At 43.5% G+C, this 16,598-nt stretch overlaps 1 protein-coding gene across 1 annotated transcript in view; it reads left to right on the top strand.

Annotated features, from left to right (window-relative positions):
- Nucleotides 1-665: 665 nt before the first annotated feature.
- The window catches only part of LOC127925623 (voltage-dependent T-type calcium channel subunit alpha-1I-like), a gene marked incomplete at its 3' end in the record, with an annotated part of 76,457 nt that continues 60,524 nt past the window's right edge, over nt 666-16,598 (top strand). Inside the window, 4 exon segments of the mRNA XM_052510645.1 lie at nt 666-743; nt 4,752-4,844; nt 8,975-9,213; nt 11,322-11,488. Coding sequence (XP_052366605.1) covers nt 666-743; nt 4,752-4,844; nt 8,975-9,213; nt 11,322-11,488 — 577 coding nt within the window.

The following is a 16,598-nucleotide window of genomic DNA, read 5'->3' as shown; positions in this document are numbered from 1 at the left end:
ATAACCTCATCACTCAGAGCCAGGTATATACCCAGCCAGGTATATTCCCAGCTATAGCCTAGCATGGGTAACCTCATCACTCAGAGCCAGGTAAATACCCAGCCAGGTATATTCCCAGCTACAGCCTAGCATGGGTAACCTCATCACTCAGAGCCAGGTATATACCCAGCATAGCATGGATAACCTCATCACTCAGAGCCAGGTATATACCCAGCCTAGCATGGATAACCTCATCACTCAGAGCCAGGTATATACCCAGCATAGCCTAGAATTGGTAACCTCATCACTCAGAGCCAGGTATATACCCAGCTATAGCCTAGCATGGGTAACCTCATCACTCAGAGCCAGGTATATACCCAGCCTAGCATGGATAACCTCATCACTCAGAGCCAGGTATATACCCAGCTATAGCCTAGCATGGATAACCTCATCACTCAGAGCCAGGTCAATACCCAGCTACAGCCTAGCATTGGTAACCTCATCACTCAGAGCCAGGTATATACCCAGCCTAGCATGGATAACCTCATCACTCAGAGACAGGTATATACCCAGCATAGCCTAACATGGATAAACTCATCACTCAGAGCCAGGTATATACCCAGCTATAGCCTAGCATGGGTAATCTCATCACTCAGAGCCAGGTATATACCCAGCTATAGCCTAGCATGGATAACTTCATCACTCAGAGCCAGGTCAATACCCAGCTACAGCCTAGCATTGGTAACCTCATCACTCAGAGCCAGGTATATACCCAGCCTTAGCCTAGCATGGGTAACCTCATCACTCAGAGCCAGGTATATACCCAGCATAGCCTAGCATGGATAACCTCATCACTCAGAGCCAGGTATATACCCAGCCTAGCATGGATAACCTCATCACTCAGAGCCAGGTAAATACCCAGCCAGGTATATTCCCAGCTACAGCCTAGCATGGGTAATCTCATCACTCAGAGCCAGGTATATACCCAGCTACAGCCTAGCATGGGTAATCTCATCACTCAGAGCCAGGTATATACCCAGCTATAGCCTAGCATGGGTAATCTCATCACTCAGAGCCAGGTATATACCCAGCCTAGCATGGATAACCTCATCACTCAGAGCCAGGTATATACCCAGCATAGCCTAGCATGGGTAACCTCATCACTCAGAGCCAGGTATATACCCAGCATAGCCTAGCATGGGTAACCTCATCACTCAGAGCCAGGTATATACCCAGCCTAGCATTACATAGACATGCAGAGGTTATAGAGCCTACAGGAAGACAGAGAATATAGAGACTACATAGACACGCAGAGGTTATAGAGCCTACATAGGAAGACAGAGAATATAGAGGGGGTTGAGGAGTGACTGAAGGGGTAGTTTCAACAGGGATAAGGGGGCTGAGGAGTGACTGAAGGGGTAGTTTCAACAGGGATAAGGGGGTTGAGGAGTGACTGAAGGGGTCAACAGGGATAAGGGGGTTGAGGAGTGACTGAAGGGGTCAACAGGGATAAGGAGGGTTGAGGTGTGACTGAAGGGGTAGTTTCAACAGGGATAAGGGCGGCTGAGGAGTGACTGAAGGGGTAGTTTCAACAGGGATAAGGGGGCTGAGGTGTGACTGCAGGGGTAGTTTCAACAGGGATAAGGGGGCTGAGGTTTGACTGAAGGGGTAGTTTCAACAGGGATAAGGGGGCTGAGGTGTGACTGCAGGGGTAGTTTCAACAGGGATAAGGGGGCTGAGGAGTGACTGAAGGGGTGGTTTCAACAGGGATAAGGGGGGTTGAGGTGTGACTGAAGGGGTAGTTTCAACAGGGATAAGGGGGGCTGAGGAGTGACTGAAGGGGTCAACAGGGATAATGGGGGTTGAGGTGTGACTGAAGGGGTAGTTTCAACAGGGATAAGGGGGTTGAGGTGTGACTGAAGGGGTAGTTTCAACAGGGATAAGGGGGCTGAGGTGACTGAAGGGGTAGTTTCAACAGGGATAAGGGGGCTGAGGTGTGACTGCAGGGGTAGTTTCAACAGGGATAAGGGGGCTGAGGTGTGACTGAAGGGGTAGTTTCAACAGGGATAAGGGGGCTGAGGTGTGACTGCAGGGGTAGTTTCAACAGGGATAAGGGGGGTTGAGGAGTGACTGAAGGGGTAGTTTCAACAGGGATAAGGGGGGTTGAGGTGTGACTGAAGGGGTAGTTTCAACAGGGATAAGGGGGGTTGAGGAGTGACTGAAGGGGTCAACAGGGATAAGGGGGGTTGAGGTGTGACTGAAGGGGTAGTTTCAACAGGGATAAGGGGGGTTGAGGTGTGACTGAAGGGGTAGTTTCAACAGGGATAAGGGGGGCTGAGGAGTGACTGAAGGGGTCAACAGGGATAAGGGGGGTTGAGGTGTGACTGAAGGGGTAGTTTCAACAGGGATAAGGGGGGTTGAGGAGTGACTGAAGGGGTAGTTTCAACAGGGATAAGGGGGCTGAGGTGTGACTGAAGGGGTAGTTTCAACAGGGATAAGGGGGGTTGAGGTGTGACTGAAGGGGTAGTTTCAACAGGGATAAGGGGGCTGAGGAGTGACTGAAGGGGTAGTTTCAACAGGGATAAGGGGGGTTGAGGTGTGACTGAAGGGGTAGTTTCAACAGGGATAAGGGGGGTTGAGGTGTGACTGAAGGGGTAGTTTCAACAGGGATAAGGGGGTTGAGGAGTGACTGAAGGGGTAGTTTCAACAGGGATAAGGGGGGTGAGGTGTGACTGAAGGGGTAGTTTCAACAGGGATAAGGGGGGTTGAGGTGTGACTGAAGGGGTAGTTTCAACAGGGATAAGGGGGTTGAGGTGTGACTGAAGGGGTAGTTTCAACAGGGATAAGGGGGGTTGAGGTGTGACTGAAGGGGTAGTTTCAACAGGGATAAGGGGGCTGAGGTGTGACTGAAGGGGTAGTTTCAACAGGGATAAGGGGGCTGAGGAGTGACTGAAGGGGTAGTTTCAACAGGGATAAGGGGGCTGAGGAGTGACTGAAGGGGTAGTTTCAACAGGGATAAGGGGGCTGAGGAGTGACTGAAGGGGTAGTTTCAACAGGGATAAGGGGGGCTGAGGTGTGACTGCAGGGGTAGTTTCAACAGGGACAAGGGGGCTGAGGTGTGACTGAAGGGGTAGTTTCAACAGGGATAAGGGGGGTGAGGTGTGACTGAAGGGGTAGTTTCAACAGGGATAAGGGGGGTTGAGGTGTGACTGAAGGGGTAGTTTCAACAGGGATAAGGGGGGTTGAGGTGTGACTGAAGGGGTAGTTTCAACAGGGATAAGGGGGGTTGAGGTGTGACTGAAGGGGTAGTTTCAACAGGGATAAGGGGGGTGAGGAGTGACTGAAGGGGTCAACAGGGATAAGGGGGGTTGAGGTGTGACTGAAGGGGTAGTTTCAACAGGGATAAGGGGGGTTGAGGTGTGACTGAAGGGGTAGTTTCAACAGGGATAAGGGGGTTGAGGAGTGACTGAAGGGGTCAACAGGGATAAGGGGGGTTGAGGTGTGACTGAAGGGGTAGTTTCAACAGGGATAAGGGGGTTGAGGAGTGACTGAAGGGGTAGTTTCAACAGGGATAAGGGGGGTTGAGGTGTGACTGAAGGGGTAGTTTCAACAGGGATAAGGGGGGTTGAGGTGTGACTGAAGGGGTCAACAGGGATAAGGGGGTTGAGGTGTGACTGAAGGGGTAGTTTCAACAGGGATAAGGGGGGTTGAGGTGTGACTGAAGGGGTAGTTTCAACAGGGATAAGGGGGGTTGAGGTGTGACTGAAGGGGTAGTTTCAACAGGGATAAGGGGGGTTGAGGCGTGACTGAAGGGGTAGTTTCAACATGGGAAAGGGGGTTGAGGAGTGACTGCAGGGGTAGTTTCAACAGGGATAAGGGGGGTTGAGGAGTGACTGCATCATGTCTGTATGCTACCTTCCAATTGGCTCATTCATCCCCCCCTCCTCTCCCCTGTAACTATTCCCCAGGGCCTTCAGAATGTATCCAGTTTACAATTGGCTCATTCATCCCCCTCCTCTCCCCTGTAACTATTCCCCAGGTCGTTGTTGTAAATGAGAATGTGTTCTCAGTCAACTTACCTGGTAACATAAGGGTTAAATAAAAAAATATGTTCCTGTGGTCTGTGTATTAGCAGGTCTGCTGAGTACTGCTTTCATGTCTCTATAACAATCCCCATCCTCTCTGCTTCTCTTTCTCTCCCCTTCCCTCTAACTCTCCCTCTCTCTCTGTCTCTCTCCCACCCCATCTCCCTCTCTCCCGTTCCCTCTAACTCCCCCTCTCCCTCTCTCTCTCTCTCTCTCTCCTACCCCATCTCCCGATCTCTCTCTCTACAATCTTTCCCTGTCTCACATCCTCTCTCTCTCTCTCTCTCTGTGTATCTCTCTCTCTCTGTGTCTCTCTCTCTCTGTCTCTCTCTTTCTTTCTCTCTCTCTCTCTCCCTCTCTCTCCTTCTCTCTCTCTCCTTCTCTCTCTCTCTCTCTCTCTCTGTGTATCTCTCTCTCTCTCTCTGTCTCTCTCTTTCTTTCTCTCTCTCTCTCTCCCTCTCTCTCCTTCTCTCTCTCTCCTTCTCTCTCTCTCTCTCTCTGTGTATCTCTCTCTCTCTCTGTCTCTCTCTTTCTTTCTCTCTCCCTCTCTCTCCTTCTCTCTCTCTCCTTCTCTCTCTCTCTCTCTCTCCTTCTCTCCCCCCCCCTCTCTATCTCTCTCCTTCTCTCTCTCCCCTCCCTCTCCCTCCCCTGTCTCTCCCCTCCCCTCTCCCTCCCCCCTCTCTCCAGGTGATAACCCTGGAAGGCTGGGTGGACATCATGTACTACGTTATGGATGCTCACTCCTTCTACAATTTTATATATTTTATATTCCTCATCATAGTGAGTATATATATATATATATGTTACACTGCTCGGGTATAGCCCTGTGGACTTTTCATCTCTCCTAGTTGATGCCTAGGCTTTAGTTCAGCAGGCTAATACAGAGGACTTGGGTTCAACCCCAGCCGTCTGTCCTTCTCCTCTCCTTCTGCAGCTCGGCGGTGACCTAGTTTCTCTACAGCACTTTGAAGTAGGGTGGAGGAGGAAGAGGGTGCTTGTCAGGCAGAGTCTGAATCACACAGACGCCTATACAGAGTACAGTATAGAATCAGAGTACAGTATAGAATCAGAGTACAGTATAGAATCAGAGTTCAGTATAGAATCAGTATAGAATCAGAGTACAGTATAGAATCAGAGTACAGTATAGAATCAGAGTTCAGTATAGAATCAGAGTACAGTATAGAATCAGAGTACAGTATAGAATCAGACTACAGTATAGAATCAGAGTACAGTATAGAATCAGACTACAGTATAGAATCAGAGTACAGTATAGAATCAGAGTACAGTATAGAATCAGACTACAGTATAGAATCAGAGTACAGTATAGAATCAGACTACAGTATAGAATCAGAGTTCAGTATAGAATCAGAATACAGTATAGAATCAGAGTACAGTATAGAATCAGACAGACACTGATACAGAGTACAGTATAGAATCAGAGTTCAGTATAGAATCAGACTACAGTATAGAATCAGAGTACAGTATAGAATCAGAGTACAGTATAGAATCAGACTACAGTATAGAATCAGACTACAGTATAGAATCAGAGTTCAGTATAGAATCAGAGTACAGTATAGAATCAGAGTACAGTATAGAATCAGAGTTCAGTATAGAATCAGAGTACAGTATAGAATCAGACTACAGTATAGAATCAGACTACAGTATAGAATCAGAGTTCAGTATAGAATCAGAGTACAGTATAGAATCAGACAGACACTGATACAGAGTTCAGTATAGAATCAGAGTTCAGTATAGAATCAGAGTTCAGTATAGAATCAGACTACAGTATAGAATCAGACTACAGTATAGAATCAGAGTACAGTATAGAATCAGAGTTCAGTATAGAATCAGACTACAGTATAGAATCAGACTACAGTATAGAATCAGACTACAGTATAGAATCAGAGTACAGTATAGAATCAGACTACAGTATAGAATCAGAGTTCAGTATAGAATCAGAGTTCAGTATAGAATCAGACTACAGTATAGAATCAGACTACAGTATAGAATCAGAGTACAGTATAGAATCAGAGTTCAGTATAGAATCAGACAGACTGATACAGAGTACAGTATAGAATCAGACTACAGTATAGAATCAGACTACAGTATAGAATCAGACTACAGTATAGAATCAGACTACAGTATAGAATCAGAGTTCAGTATAGAATCAGAGTACAGTATAGAATCAGACTACAGTATAGAATCAGACTACAGTATAGAATCAGAGTTCAGTATAGAATCAGAGTACAGTATAGAATCAGAGTACAGTATAGAATCAGAGTTCAGTATAGAATCAGACTACAGTATAGAATCAGAGTTCAGTATAGAATCAGAGTACAGTATAGAATCAGAGTTCAGCATAGAATCAGAGTTCAGTATAGAATCAGACTACAGTATAGAATCAGAGTTCAGTATAGAATCAGAGTTCAGTATAGAATCAGAGTTCAGTATAGAATCAGAGTACAGTATAGAATCAGAGTTCAGTATAGAATCAGACTACAGTATAGAATCAAAGTACAGTATAGAATCAGAGTACAGTATAGAATCAGAGTACAGTATAGAATCAGTATAGAATCAGAGTTCAGTATAGAATCAGTATAGAATCAGAGTTCAGTATAGAATCAGAGTACAGTATAGAATCAGACTACAGTATAGAATCAGACTACAGTATAGAATCAGACTACAGTATAGAATCAGAGTTCAGTATAGAATCAGAGTACAGTATAGAATCAGACTACAGTATAGAATCAGAGTACAGTATAGAATCAGATTACAGTATAGAATCAGAGTACAGTATAGAATCAGAGTACAGTATAGAATCAGAGTACAGTATAGAATCAGACTACAGTATAGAATCAGACTACAGTATAGAATCAGACTACAGTATAGAATCAGAGTTCAGTATAGAATCAGAGTACAGTATAGAATCAGACTACAGTATAGAATCAGAGTACAGTATAGAATCAGATTACAGTATAGAATCAGAGTACAGTATAGAATCAGACAGACACTGATACAGAGTACAGTATAGAATCAGAGTTCAGTATAGAATCAGAGTACAGTATAGAATCAGAGTAGAGTATAGAATCAGAGTTCAGTATAGAATCAGACAGACACTGATACAGAGTACAGTATAGAATCAGAGTACAGTATAGAATCAGAGTTCAGTATAGAATCAGAGTTCAGTATAGAATCAGACTGCAGTATAGAATCAGAGTACAGTATAGAATCAGAGTACAGTATAGAATCAGACTACAGTATAGAATCAGAGTACAGTATAGAATCAGACTACAGTATAGAATCAGAGTACAGTATAGAATCAGAGTTCAGTATAGAATCAGAGTTCAGTATAGAATCAGAGTTCAGTATAGAATCAGACTACAGTATAGAATCAGAGTACAGTATAGAATCAGACTACAGTATAGAATAAGAGTTCAGTATAGAATCAGAGTTCAGTATAGAATCAGAGTTCAGTATAGAATCAGACTACAGTATAGAATCAGACTACAGTATAGAATCAGAGTACAGTATAGAATCAGACTACAGTATAGAATCAGAGTTCAGTATAGAATCAGACTACAGTATAGAATCAGAGTTCAGTATAGAATCAGACTAAAGTATGGAATCAGAGTACAGTATAGAATCAGACAGACACTGATACAGAGTACAGTTTAGAATCATTATAGAATCAGAGTTCAGTATAGAATCAGAGTTCAGTATAGAATCAGAGTTCAGTATAGAATCAGAGTTCAGTATACAATCAGAGTTCAGTATAGAATCAGACTACAGTATAGAATCAGAGTTCACTATAGAATCAGACTACAGTATAGAATCAGAGTTCAGTATAGAATCAGAGTTCAGTATAGAATCAGAGTACAGTATAGAATCAGACTACAGTATAGAATCAGAGTACAGTATAGAATCAGATTACAGTATAGAATCAGAGTTCAGTATAGAATCAGACTACAGTATCTTCTTCTGTGGATTGTATATGCCGGTTGTCAACCGACTTTAAGTTGCTCTACCACCACCTACTGGACTGGAGTGTGAACCTCAGTTCATCTTTCAATCACCCACGTGGGAATATGCTCCTAAACACCAAAACGAGGGGAGAGGCGGGACTTGCTGCGTGTCATGCGTCACAAACAGAACCAAGTTGTATTTTAGCGCCTGGTTACGCAGAGGCTCGTTGACGCACGCAAGCAGTTTAAAGGCAACGATTGAATATCATCTATTTGTACTTTTAATTTTTTTCCAACGCGAGCGTTACGCGCTAGTCTGCAGAGTGAGTCAGTTATTTCTGTCAAATTAACACAGTCCAGTACCTTACGTCATCCAACTGCCTGGTTTCAGTAATATAAAACCTTCAATTTAACCAAATGACGGAATGGGCCTTTAATAATGACCTGAAACTCTGTGACGGCTACTAGTTGTCCCACACTCTGTGTGTATGTTTCTGTTTGGCCCTGTGTCGGTGGGTTTTCCAGTTTATGATTTAGTGAAGTACGTCTCGCTGTAGTAGTTTTCCCATCGTCTAACTCTGTGTACGTTCTTGGTCGTCCCTCCCTCCCTCCCTCCCTCCCTCCCTCCCTCCCTCCCTCTCTCTCTCTCTCTCTCTGCCTCCCTCCCTCCCTCCCTCCCTCCCTCCCTCCCTCCCTCCCTCTCTCTCTCTCTCTCTCTCTCTCTCTCTCTCTCTCTCCCTCCCTCCCTCTCTCTCTCTCCCTCCCTCCCCCTCCCTCTCCCTCCCTCCCTCCCTCCCTCCCTCCCTCCCTCCCTCTCTCTCTCTCTCTCTCTCTCTCTCTCTCTCTCTCTCTCTCTCTCTCTCTCTCTCTCTCCCTCCCCCCCCCCTCTCTCCCTCTCTCCCTCTCCCTCTCTCTCTCTCTCCCTCCCTCCCTCCCTCTCTTCGTCAGGTGGGCTCTTTCTTCATGATCAACCTGTGCCTGGTAGTCATAGCGACCCAGTTTGCGGAGACGAAGCAGCGTGAGAACGCGTTGATGCGCGAGCAGCGAGCGCGTTACATGTCCAACGACAGTACTCTGGCCAGCTACAGCGAACCGGGATCCTGCTACGAAGAGATGCTGAGATACGTTTCACACCTCTACCGTAAACTGACCCGACGAGTACAACGCATGTACACAACCTGGCACAGGTAGGACGACGACGACAAATTCATTATTATTATTTCAACTTATTTTTGAAAGTCTTTGTAGTTTTCAAACATGTATTTACACAACTATATACTTATATACTTAGCCTGCGGAAAGTATTCAAACCCCTTGAATCTTTACACATTTTGTTTAAATTACAGCCTTATTATAAAATGAATTTAAAAAAAAATCTGTTAGCAATCTACACACAATAAACAGAGACAGACATTGGTATAGGCTGTGGGAAGAGACAGACATTGGTATAGGCTGTGGGAAGAGACAGACATTGGTATAGGCTGTGGGAAGAGACAGACATTGGTATAGGCTGTGGAATACCCCATAATGACATCACAATACCCCATAATGACATCACAATACCCCATAATGACATCACAATACCCCATAATGACATCACAATACCCCATAATTACATCACAATACCCCATAATGACGAAGCGAAAACAGGGTTTTTATACATTTTTGCAAATGTATTAAATATTTTTTTTAAACAGAAATACCTTATTTACATAAGTATTCAGACCCTTTTGCTATGATACTTCAAATTGAGCTCAGGTGCTTCCTGTTTCCATTGATCATCCTTGAGATGTTTCTAAAACTTGATTGGAGTTCACCTGTGGTAAATTCAACTGATTGGACATGATGTGGAAAGGCACACACCTGTCTATAAAAAAGTCCCACAGTTGACAGTGCATGTCAGAGCAAATACAAAGCCATGAGGTTAAAGGAATTGTCTGTAGAGCTCCGAAACAGGATTGTGTCGAGGTACAGATCTGGGGAAGGGTACCACAACATTTCTGCAGCATTGAAGGTCCCCAAGAACACAGTGGCCTCCATCATTCTTAAATGGAAGAAGTTTGGAACCACCAACACTCTTCCTAGTGCTGGCCGCCCGGCCAAACTGGGCAATCGGGGGAGAAGGGCCTTGGTCAGGGAGGTGACCAAGAACCCGATGGTCACTCTGACAGAGCCGCAGAGATCGTCTGTGGAGATGGGAGAACCTTCCAGAAGGACAACCATCTCTGCAGCACTCCACCAATTAGGCCAGACGGAAGCCACTCCTCAGTAAAAGGCACATGACAACCCACTTGTAGTTTGCCAAAAGGCAACTAAAGGACTCTCAGACCACGAGAAACAAGATTCTCTGGTTTGATGAAATCAAGATTGAACTCTATGGCCTGAATGTCAAGCGTCATGTCTGGAGGAAACCTGGCACCATCCCTACGGTGAAGCATGGTGGTGGCAGAATCATGCTGTGGGGATGTTTTTCAGAGGCAGGGAGACTAGTCAAGATCGAGGCATAAATGAACGGAGCACAGAAACATCCTTGATGAAAACCCCTTCCAACAGGACAACAACCCTAAGCACTTAGCCAAGAAAACACAAGACTGGCTTTGGAACAAGTTTCTGAATGTCCTTGAGTGGCCCGTACTTGAACCCAATCTAACATCTCTGGAGAAACCTGACAATAGCTTAGCAGCAACTCTCCCCATCTAACCCGACAGAGTTTGAGAGGATCTGCAGAGAAGAATGGGAGAAACTCCCCAAATACAGGTGTGCCAAGATTGCAGCATCATACCGAAGAAGACTAGAGGCTGTAATCGCTGCCAAAGGTGCTTCAACAAAAGTATTGAATAAAAGGTCTGAATGCTTATGTAAACGTTTTTAGTTTTTATAAATTAGCAAAAATGTCTAAAAACCTGTTTTTGCTTTGTCATTATGGGGTATTGTGATGTCATTATGGGGTATTGTGATGTCATTATGGGGTATTGTGATGTCATTATGGGGTATTGTGATGTCATTATGGGGTATTGTGATGTCATTATGGGGTATTGTGATGTCATTATGGGGTATTGTGTGTATATTGATGAGGGGGAAAAAAACAATTGAATCAACTTTAGAAAAAGGCTGTAACGTAACACATGATGGAATAAGTCAAGTGGTCTGAATACTGAAGGCGCTGTATAACTTCCTGTTCTAGCTGACTCGTTGTAAAAGTGAATAAAGCCCAGGATAAATTCAACTTCCTGTTGTAAAAGTGAATAAAGTTGTATTCGTCCTGCTTCCTGTTTACTGATTACATGTGCGTCAGTAAGCGTCGTAAGAAGGTGAACCCTAACGGAGGAGGAAGTGGTCCGGGGGTCGGCCGCAGAACGTCCGGCCACACCACCTGGCTCCGCCCCGTACACAACCTGCTGCAACATCACCAGCGCCACCACTGTCGGCACAGCAACGGAGGACACACCCCCGTAGCAACAGGTTCGTAGACCAGTAAACAAACAAACTGTGCAGTCAGACGTCAGACGGCTGTCAGATGTTAAATACCTAACCGGGCGTTGGGAGATCTGCCGTTGGCTGCAATGTTGTCGGGGGAGCAACACGACCAGATTATTGTTCTCGGGGTACAACCGTGGCCGTGTGCAATACAGAGGGAATACAGACGTGGATCTTCACTAAGAGATTATACTACGGTGGAATAGGACTGTAGATTATACTACGATAATATAATATAATAATATAATATAATAATATATATGCCATTTAGCAGACGCTTTTATCCAAAGTGACTTACAGTCATGTGTGCATACATTCTACATATGGGTGGTCCCGGGGATCGAACCCACTACCCTGGCGTTACAAGCGCCATGCTCTACCAACTGAGCTACAGAAGGACCACACAGCTACAGAAGGACCACGATGGAATAGGACTGTGGATTATACTACAGTGATGTGGAATAGGGCTGTGGATTATACTACAGTGGTGTGGAATAGGGCTGTGGATTATACTACAGTGATGTGGAATAGGGCTGTGGATTATACTACAGTGGAATAGGACTGTAGATTATACTACAGTGGTGTGGAATAGGGCTGTGGATTATACTACAGTGGAATAGGACTGTAGATTATACTACGGTGGAATAGGACTGTAGATTATACTACAGTGGAATAGGACTGTAGATTATACTACGGTGGAATAGGACTGTGGATTATACTACGGTGGAATAGGACTGTGGATTATACTATGGTGGAATAGGGCTGTGGATTATACTACGGTGGAATAGGACTGTAGATTATACTACGGTGGAATAGGGCTGTGGACTATACTATGGTGGAATAGGACTGTAGATTATACTACGGTGGAATAGGACTGTGGATTATACTACGGTGGAATAGGACTGTGGATTATACTACGGTGGAATAGGACTGTAGATTATACTACGGTGGAATAGGACTGTAGATTATACTACAGTGGTGTGGAATAGGGCTGTGGACTATACTATGGTGGAATAGGACTGTAGATTATACTACGGTGGAATAGGACTGTGGATTATACTACGGTGGAATAGGACTGTGGATTATACTACGGTGGAATAGGACTGTAGATTATACTACGGTGGAATAGGGCTGTGGATTATACTACGGTGGAATAGGGCTGTGGATTATACTACAGTGGAATAGGACTGTGGATTATACTACGGTGGAATAGGACTGTAGATTATACTACGGTGGAATAGGACTGTAGATTATACTACAGTGGAATAGGACTGTGGATTATACTACGGTGGAATAGGGCTGTAGATTATACTACGGTGGAATAGGACTGTAGATTATACTACGGTGGAATAGGACTGTAGATTATACTACGGTGGAATAGGACTGTAGATTATACTACAGTGGAATAGGACTGTGGATTATACTACGGTGGAATAGGGCTGTAGATTATACTACGGTGGAATAGGACTGTAGATTATACTACGGTGGAATAGGACTGTAGATTATACTACGGTGGAATAGGACTGTAGATTATACTACGGTGGAATAGGACTGTAGATTATACTACAGTGGAATAGGACTGTGGATTATACTACGGTGGAATAGGACTGTGGATTATACTACGGTGGAATAGGACTGTGGATTATACTACGGTGGAATAGGACTGTAGATTATACTACGGTGGAATAGGACTGTAGATTATACTACGGTGGAATAGGACTGTAGATTATACTACGGTGGAATAGGACTGTAGATTATACTACGGTGGAATAGGGCTGTGGATTATACTACGGTGGAATAGGACTGTGGATTATACTACGGTGGAATAGGACTGTAGATTATACTACAGTGGTGTGGAATAGGGCTGTGGATTATACTACGGTGGAATAGGACTGTGGATTATACTACGGTGGAATAGGACTGTAGATTATACTACGGTGGAATAGGACTGTAGATTATACTACGGTGGAATAGGACTGTAGATTATACTACGGTGGAATAGGACTGTAGATTATACTACGGTGGAATAGGACTGTAGATTATACTACGGTGGAATAGGACTGTAGATTATACTACGGTGGAATAGGACTGTAGATTATACTACGGTGGAATAGGACTGTGGATTATACTACGGTGGAATAGGACTGTAGATTATACTACGGTGGAATAGGACTGTGGATTATACTACGGTGGAATAGGACTGTAGATTATACTACGGTGGAATAGGACTGTAGATTATACTACGGTGGAATAGGACTGTAGATTATACTACGGTGGAATAGGACTGTGGATTATACTACGGTGGAATAGGACTGTAGATTATACTACGGTGGAATAGGACTGTGGATTATACTACGGTGGAATAGGACTGTAGATTATACTACGGTGGAATAGGACTGTAGATTATACTACGGTGGAATAGGACTGTGGATTATACTACGGTGGAATAGGACTGTAGATTATACTACGGTGGAATAGGACTGTAGATTATACTACGGTGGAATAGGACTGTAGATTATACTACGGTGGAATAGGACTGGAATAGGACTGTATTATACTACGGTGGAATAGGACTGTGGATTATACTACGGTGGAATAGGACTGTAGATTATACTACGGTGGAATAGGACTGTGGATTATACTACGGTGGAATAGGACTGTAGATTATACTACGGTGGAATAGGACTGTGGAGATTATACTACGGTGGAATAGGACTGTAGATTATACTACGGTGGAATAGGACTGTGGATTATACTACGGTGGAATAGGACTGTAGATTATACTACGGTGGAATAGGACTGTGGATTATACTACGGTGGAATAGGACTGTAGATTATACTACGGTGGAATAGGACTGTAGATTATACTACGGTGGAATAGGACTGTGGATTATACTACGGTGGAATAGGACTGTAGATTATACTACGGTGGAATAGGACTGTAGATTATACTACGGTGGAATAGGACTGTAGATTATACTACGGTGGAATAGGACTGTAGATTATACTACGGTGGAATAGGACTGTGGATTATACTACGGTGGAATAGGACTGTAGATTATACTACGGTGGAATAGGACTGTGGATTATACTACGGTGGAATAGGACTGTAGATTATACTACGGTGGAATAGGACTGTAGATTATACTACGGTGGAATAGGACTGTAGATTATACTACGGTGGAATAGGACTGTGGATTATACTACGGTGGAATAGGACTGTAGATTATACTACGGTGGAATAGGACTGTGGATTATACTACGGTGGAATAGGACTGTGGATTATACTACGGTGGAATAGGACTGTAGATTATACTACGGTGGAATAGGACTGTGGATTATACTACGGTGGAATAGGACTGTAGATTATACTACGGTGGAATAGGACTGTGGATTATACTACGGTGGAATAGGACTGTGGATTATACTACGGTGGAATAGGACTGTAGATTATACTACGGTGGAATAGGACTGTGGATTATAGGACTGTATACTGGTGGAATAGGACTGTGGATTATACTACGGTGGAATAGGACTGTGGATTATACTACAGTGGAATAGGACTGTGGATTATACTACAGTGGAATAGGACTGTGGATTATACTACGGTGGAATAGGACTGTAGATTATACTACGGTGGAATAGGACTGTGGATTATACTACAGTGGAATAGGACTGTAGATTATACTACGGTGGAATAGGACTGTGGATTATACTACGGTGGAATAGGACTGTAGATTATACTACGGTGGAATAGGACTGTGGATTATACTACGGTGGAATAGGACTGTGGATTATACTACGGTGGAATAGGACTGTAGATTATACTACGGTGGAATAGGACTGTAGATTATTCTATGGTGGAATAGGACTGTGGATTATACTACGGTGGAATAGGACTGTGGATTATACTACGGTGGAATAGGACTGTAGATTATACTACGGTGGAATAGGACTGTGGATTATACTACGGTGGAATAGGACTGTGGATTATACTACGGTGGAATAGGGCTGTAGATTATACTACGGTGGAATAGGACTGTGGATTATACTACGGTGGAATAGGACTGTGGATTATACTACGGTGGAATAGGACTGTAGATTATACTATGGTGGAATAGGACTGTAGATTATACTACAGTGGAATAGGACTGTGGATTATACTACGGTGGAATAGGACTGTGGATTATACTACGGTGGAATAGGACTGTAGATTATACTACGGTGGAATAGGACTGTGGATTATACTACGGTGGAATAGGACTGTGGATTATACTACAGTGGAATAGGACTGTGGATTATACTACGGTGGAATAGGACTGTAGATTATACTACGGTGGAATAGGACTGTAGATTATACTACAGTGGAATAGGACTGTGGATTATACTACAGAATCTAATGTTCAGGATGATTTGAATAGGTCTTTACCTGAATCTAATGTTCATGATGATTTGAATAGGTCTTTACCTGAATCTAATGTTCAGGATGATTTGAATAGATCTTTACCTGAATCTAATGTTCAGGATGATTTGAATAGGTCTTTACCTGAATCTAATGTTCAGGATGATTTGAATAGGTCTTTACCTGAATCTAATGTTCAGGATGATTTGAATAGGTCTTTAACTGATGATTTGAATAGTTCTTTAACTGAATCTAATGTTCAGGATGATTTGAATAGGTCTTTACCTGAATCTAATGTTCAGGATGATTTGAATAGGTCTTTACCTTAATCTAATGTTCAGGATGATTTGAATAGGTCTTTAACTGATGATTTGAATAGGTCTTTACCTGAATCTAATGTTCAGGATGATTTGAATAGGTCTTTACCTGAATCTAATGTTCAGGATGATTTGAATAGGTCTTTACCTGAATCTAATGTTCAGGATGATTTGAAAAGGTCTTTACCTGAATCTAATGTTCAGGATGATTTGAATAGGTCTTTACCTGAATCTAATGTTCATGATGATTTGAATAGGTCTTTTCCTGAATCTAATGTTCATGATGATTTGAATAGGTCTTTACCCGAATCTAATGTTCAGGATGATTTGAATAGATCTTTACCTGAATCTAATGTTCATGATGATTTGAATAGGT

The sequence above is a fragment of the Oncorhynchus keta genome, unplaced genomic scaffold, assembly GCF_023373465.1.
Source record: "Oncorhynchus keta strain PuntledgeMale-10-30-2019 unplaced genomic scaffold, Oket_V2 Un_contig_5929_pilon_pilon, whole genome shotgun sequence".
NCBI lineage: Eukaryota > Metazoa > Chordata > Actinopteri > Salmoniformes > Salmonidae > Oncorhynchus > Oncorhynchus keta.
The sequence above is the reverse complement of the archived record's forward strand: the minus strand, read 5'-3'. Positions and strand labels throughout refer to the sequence as shown.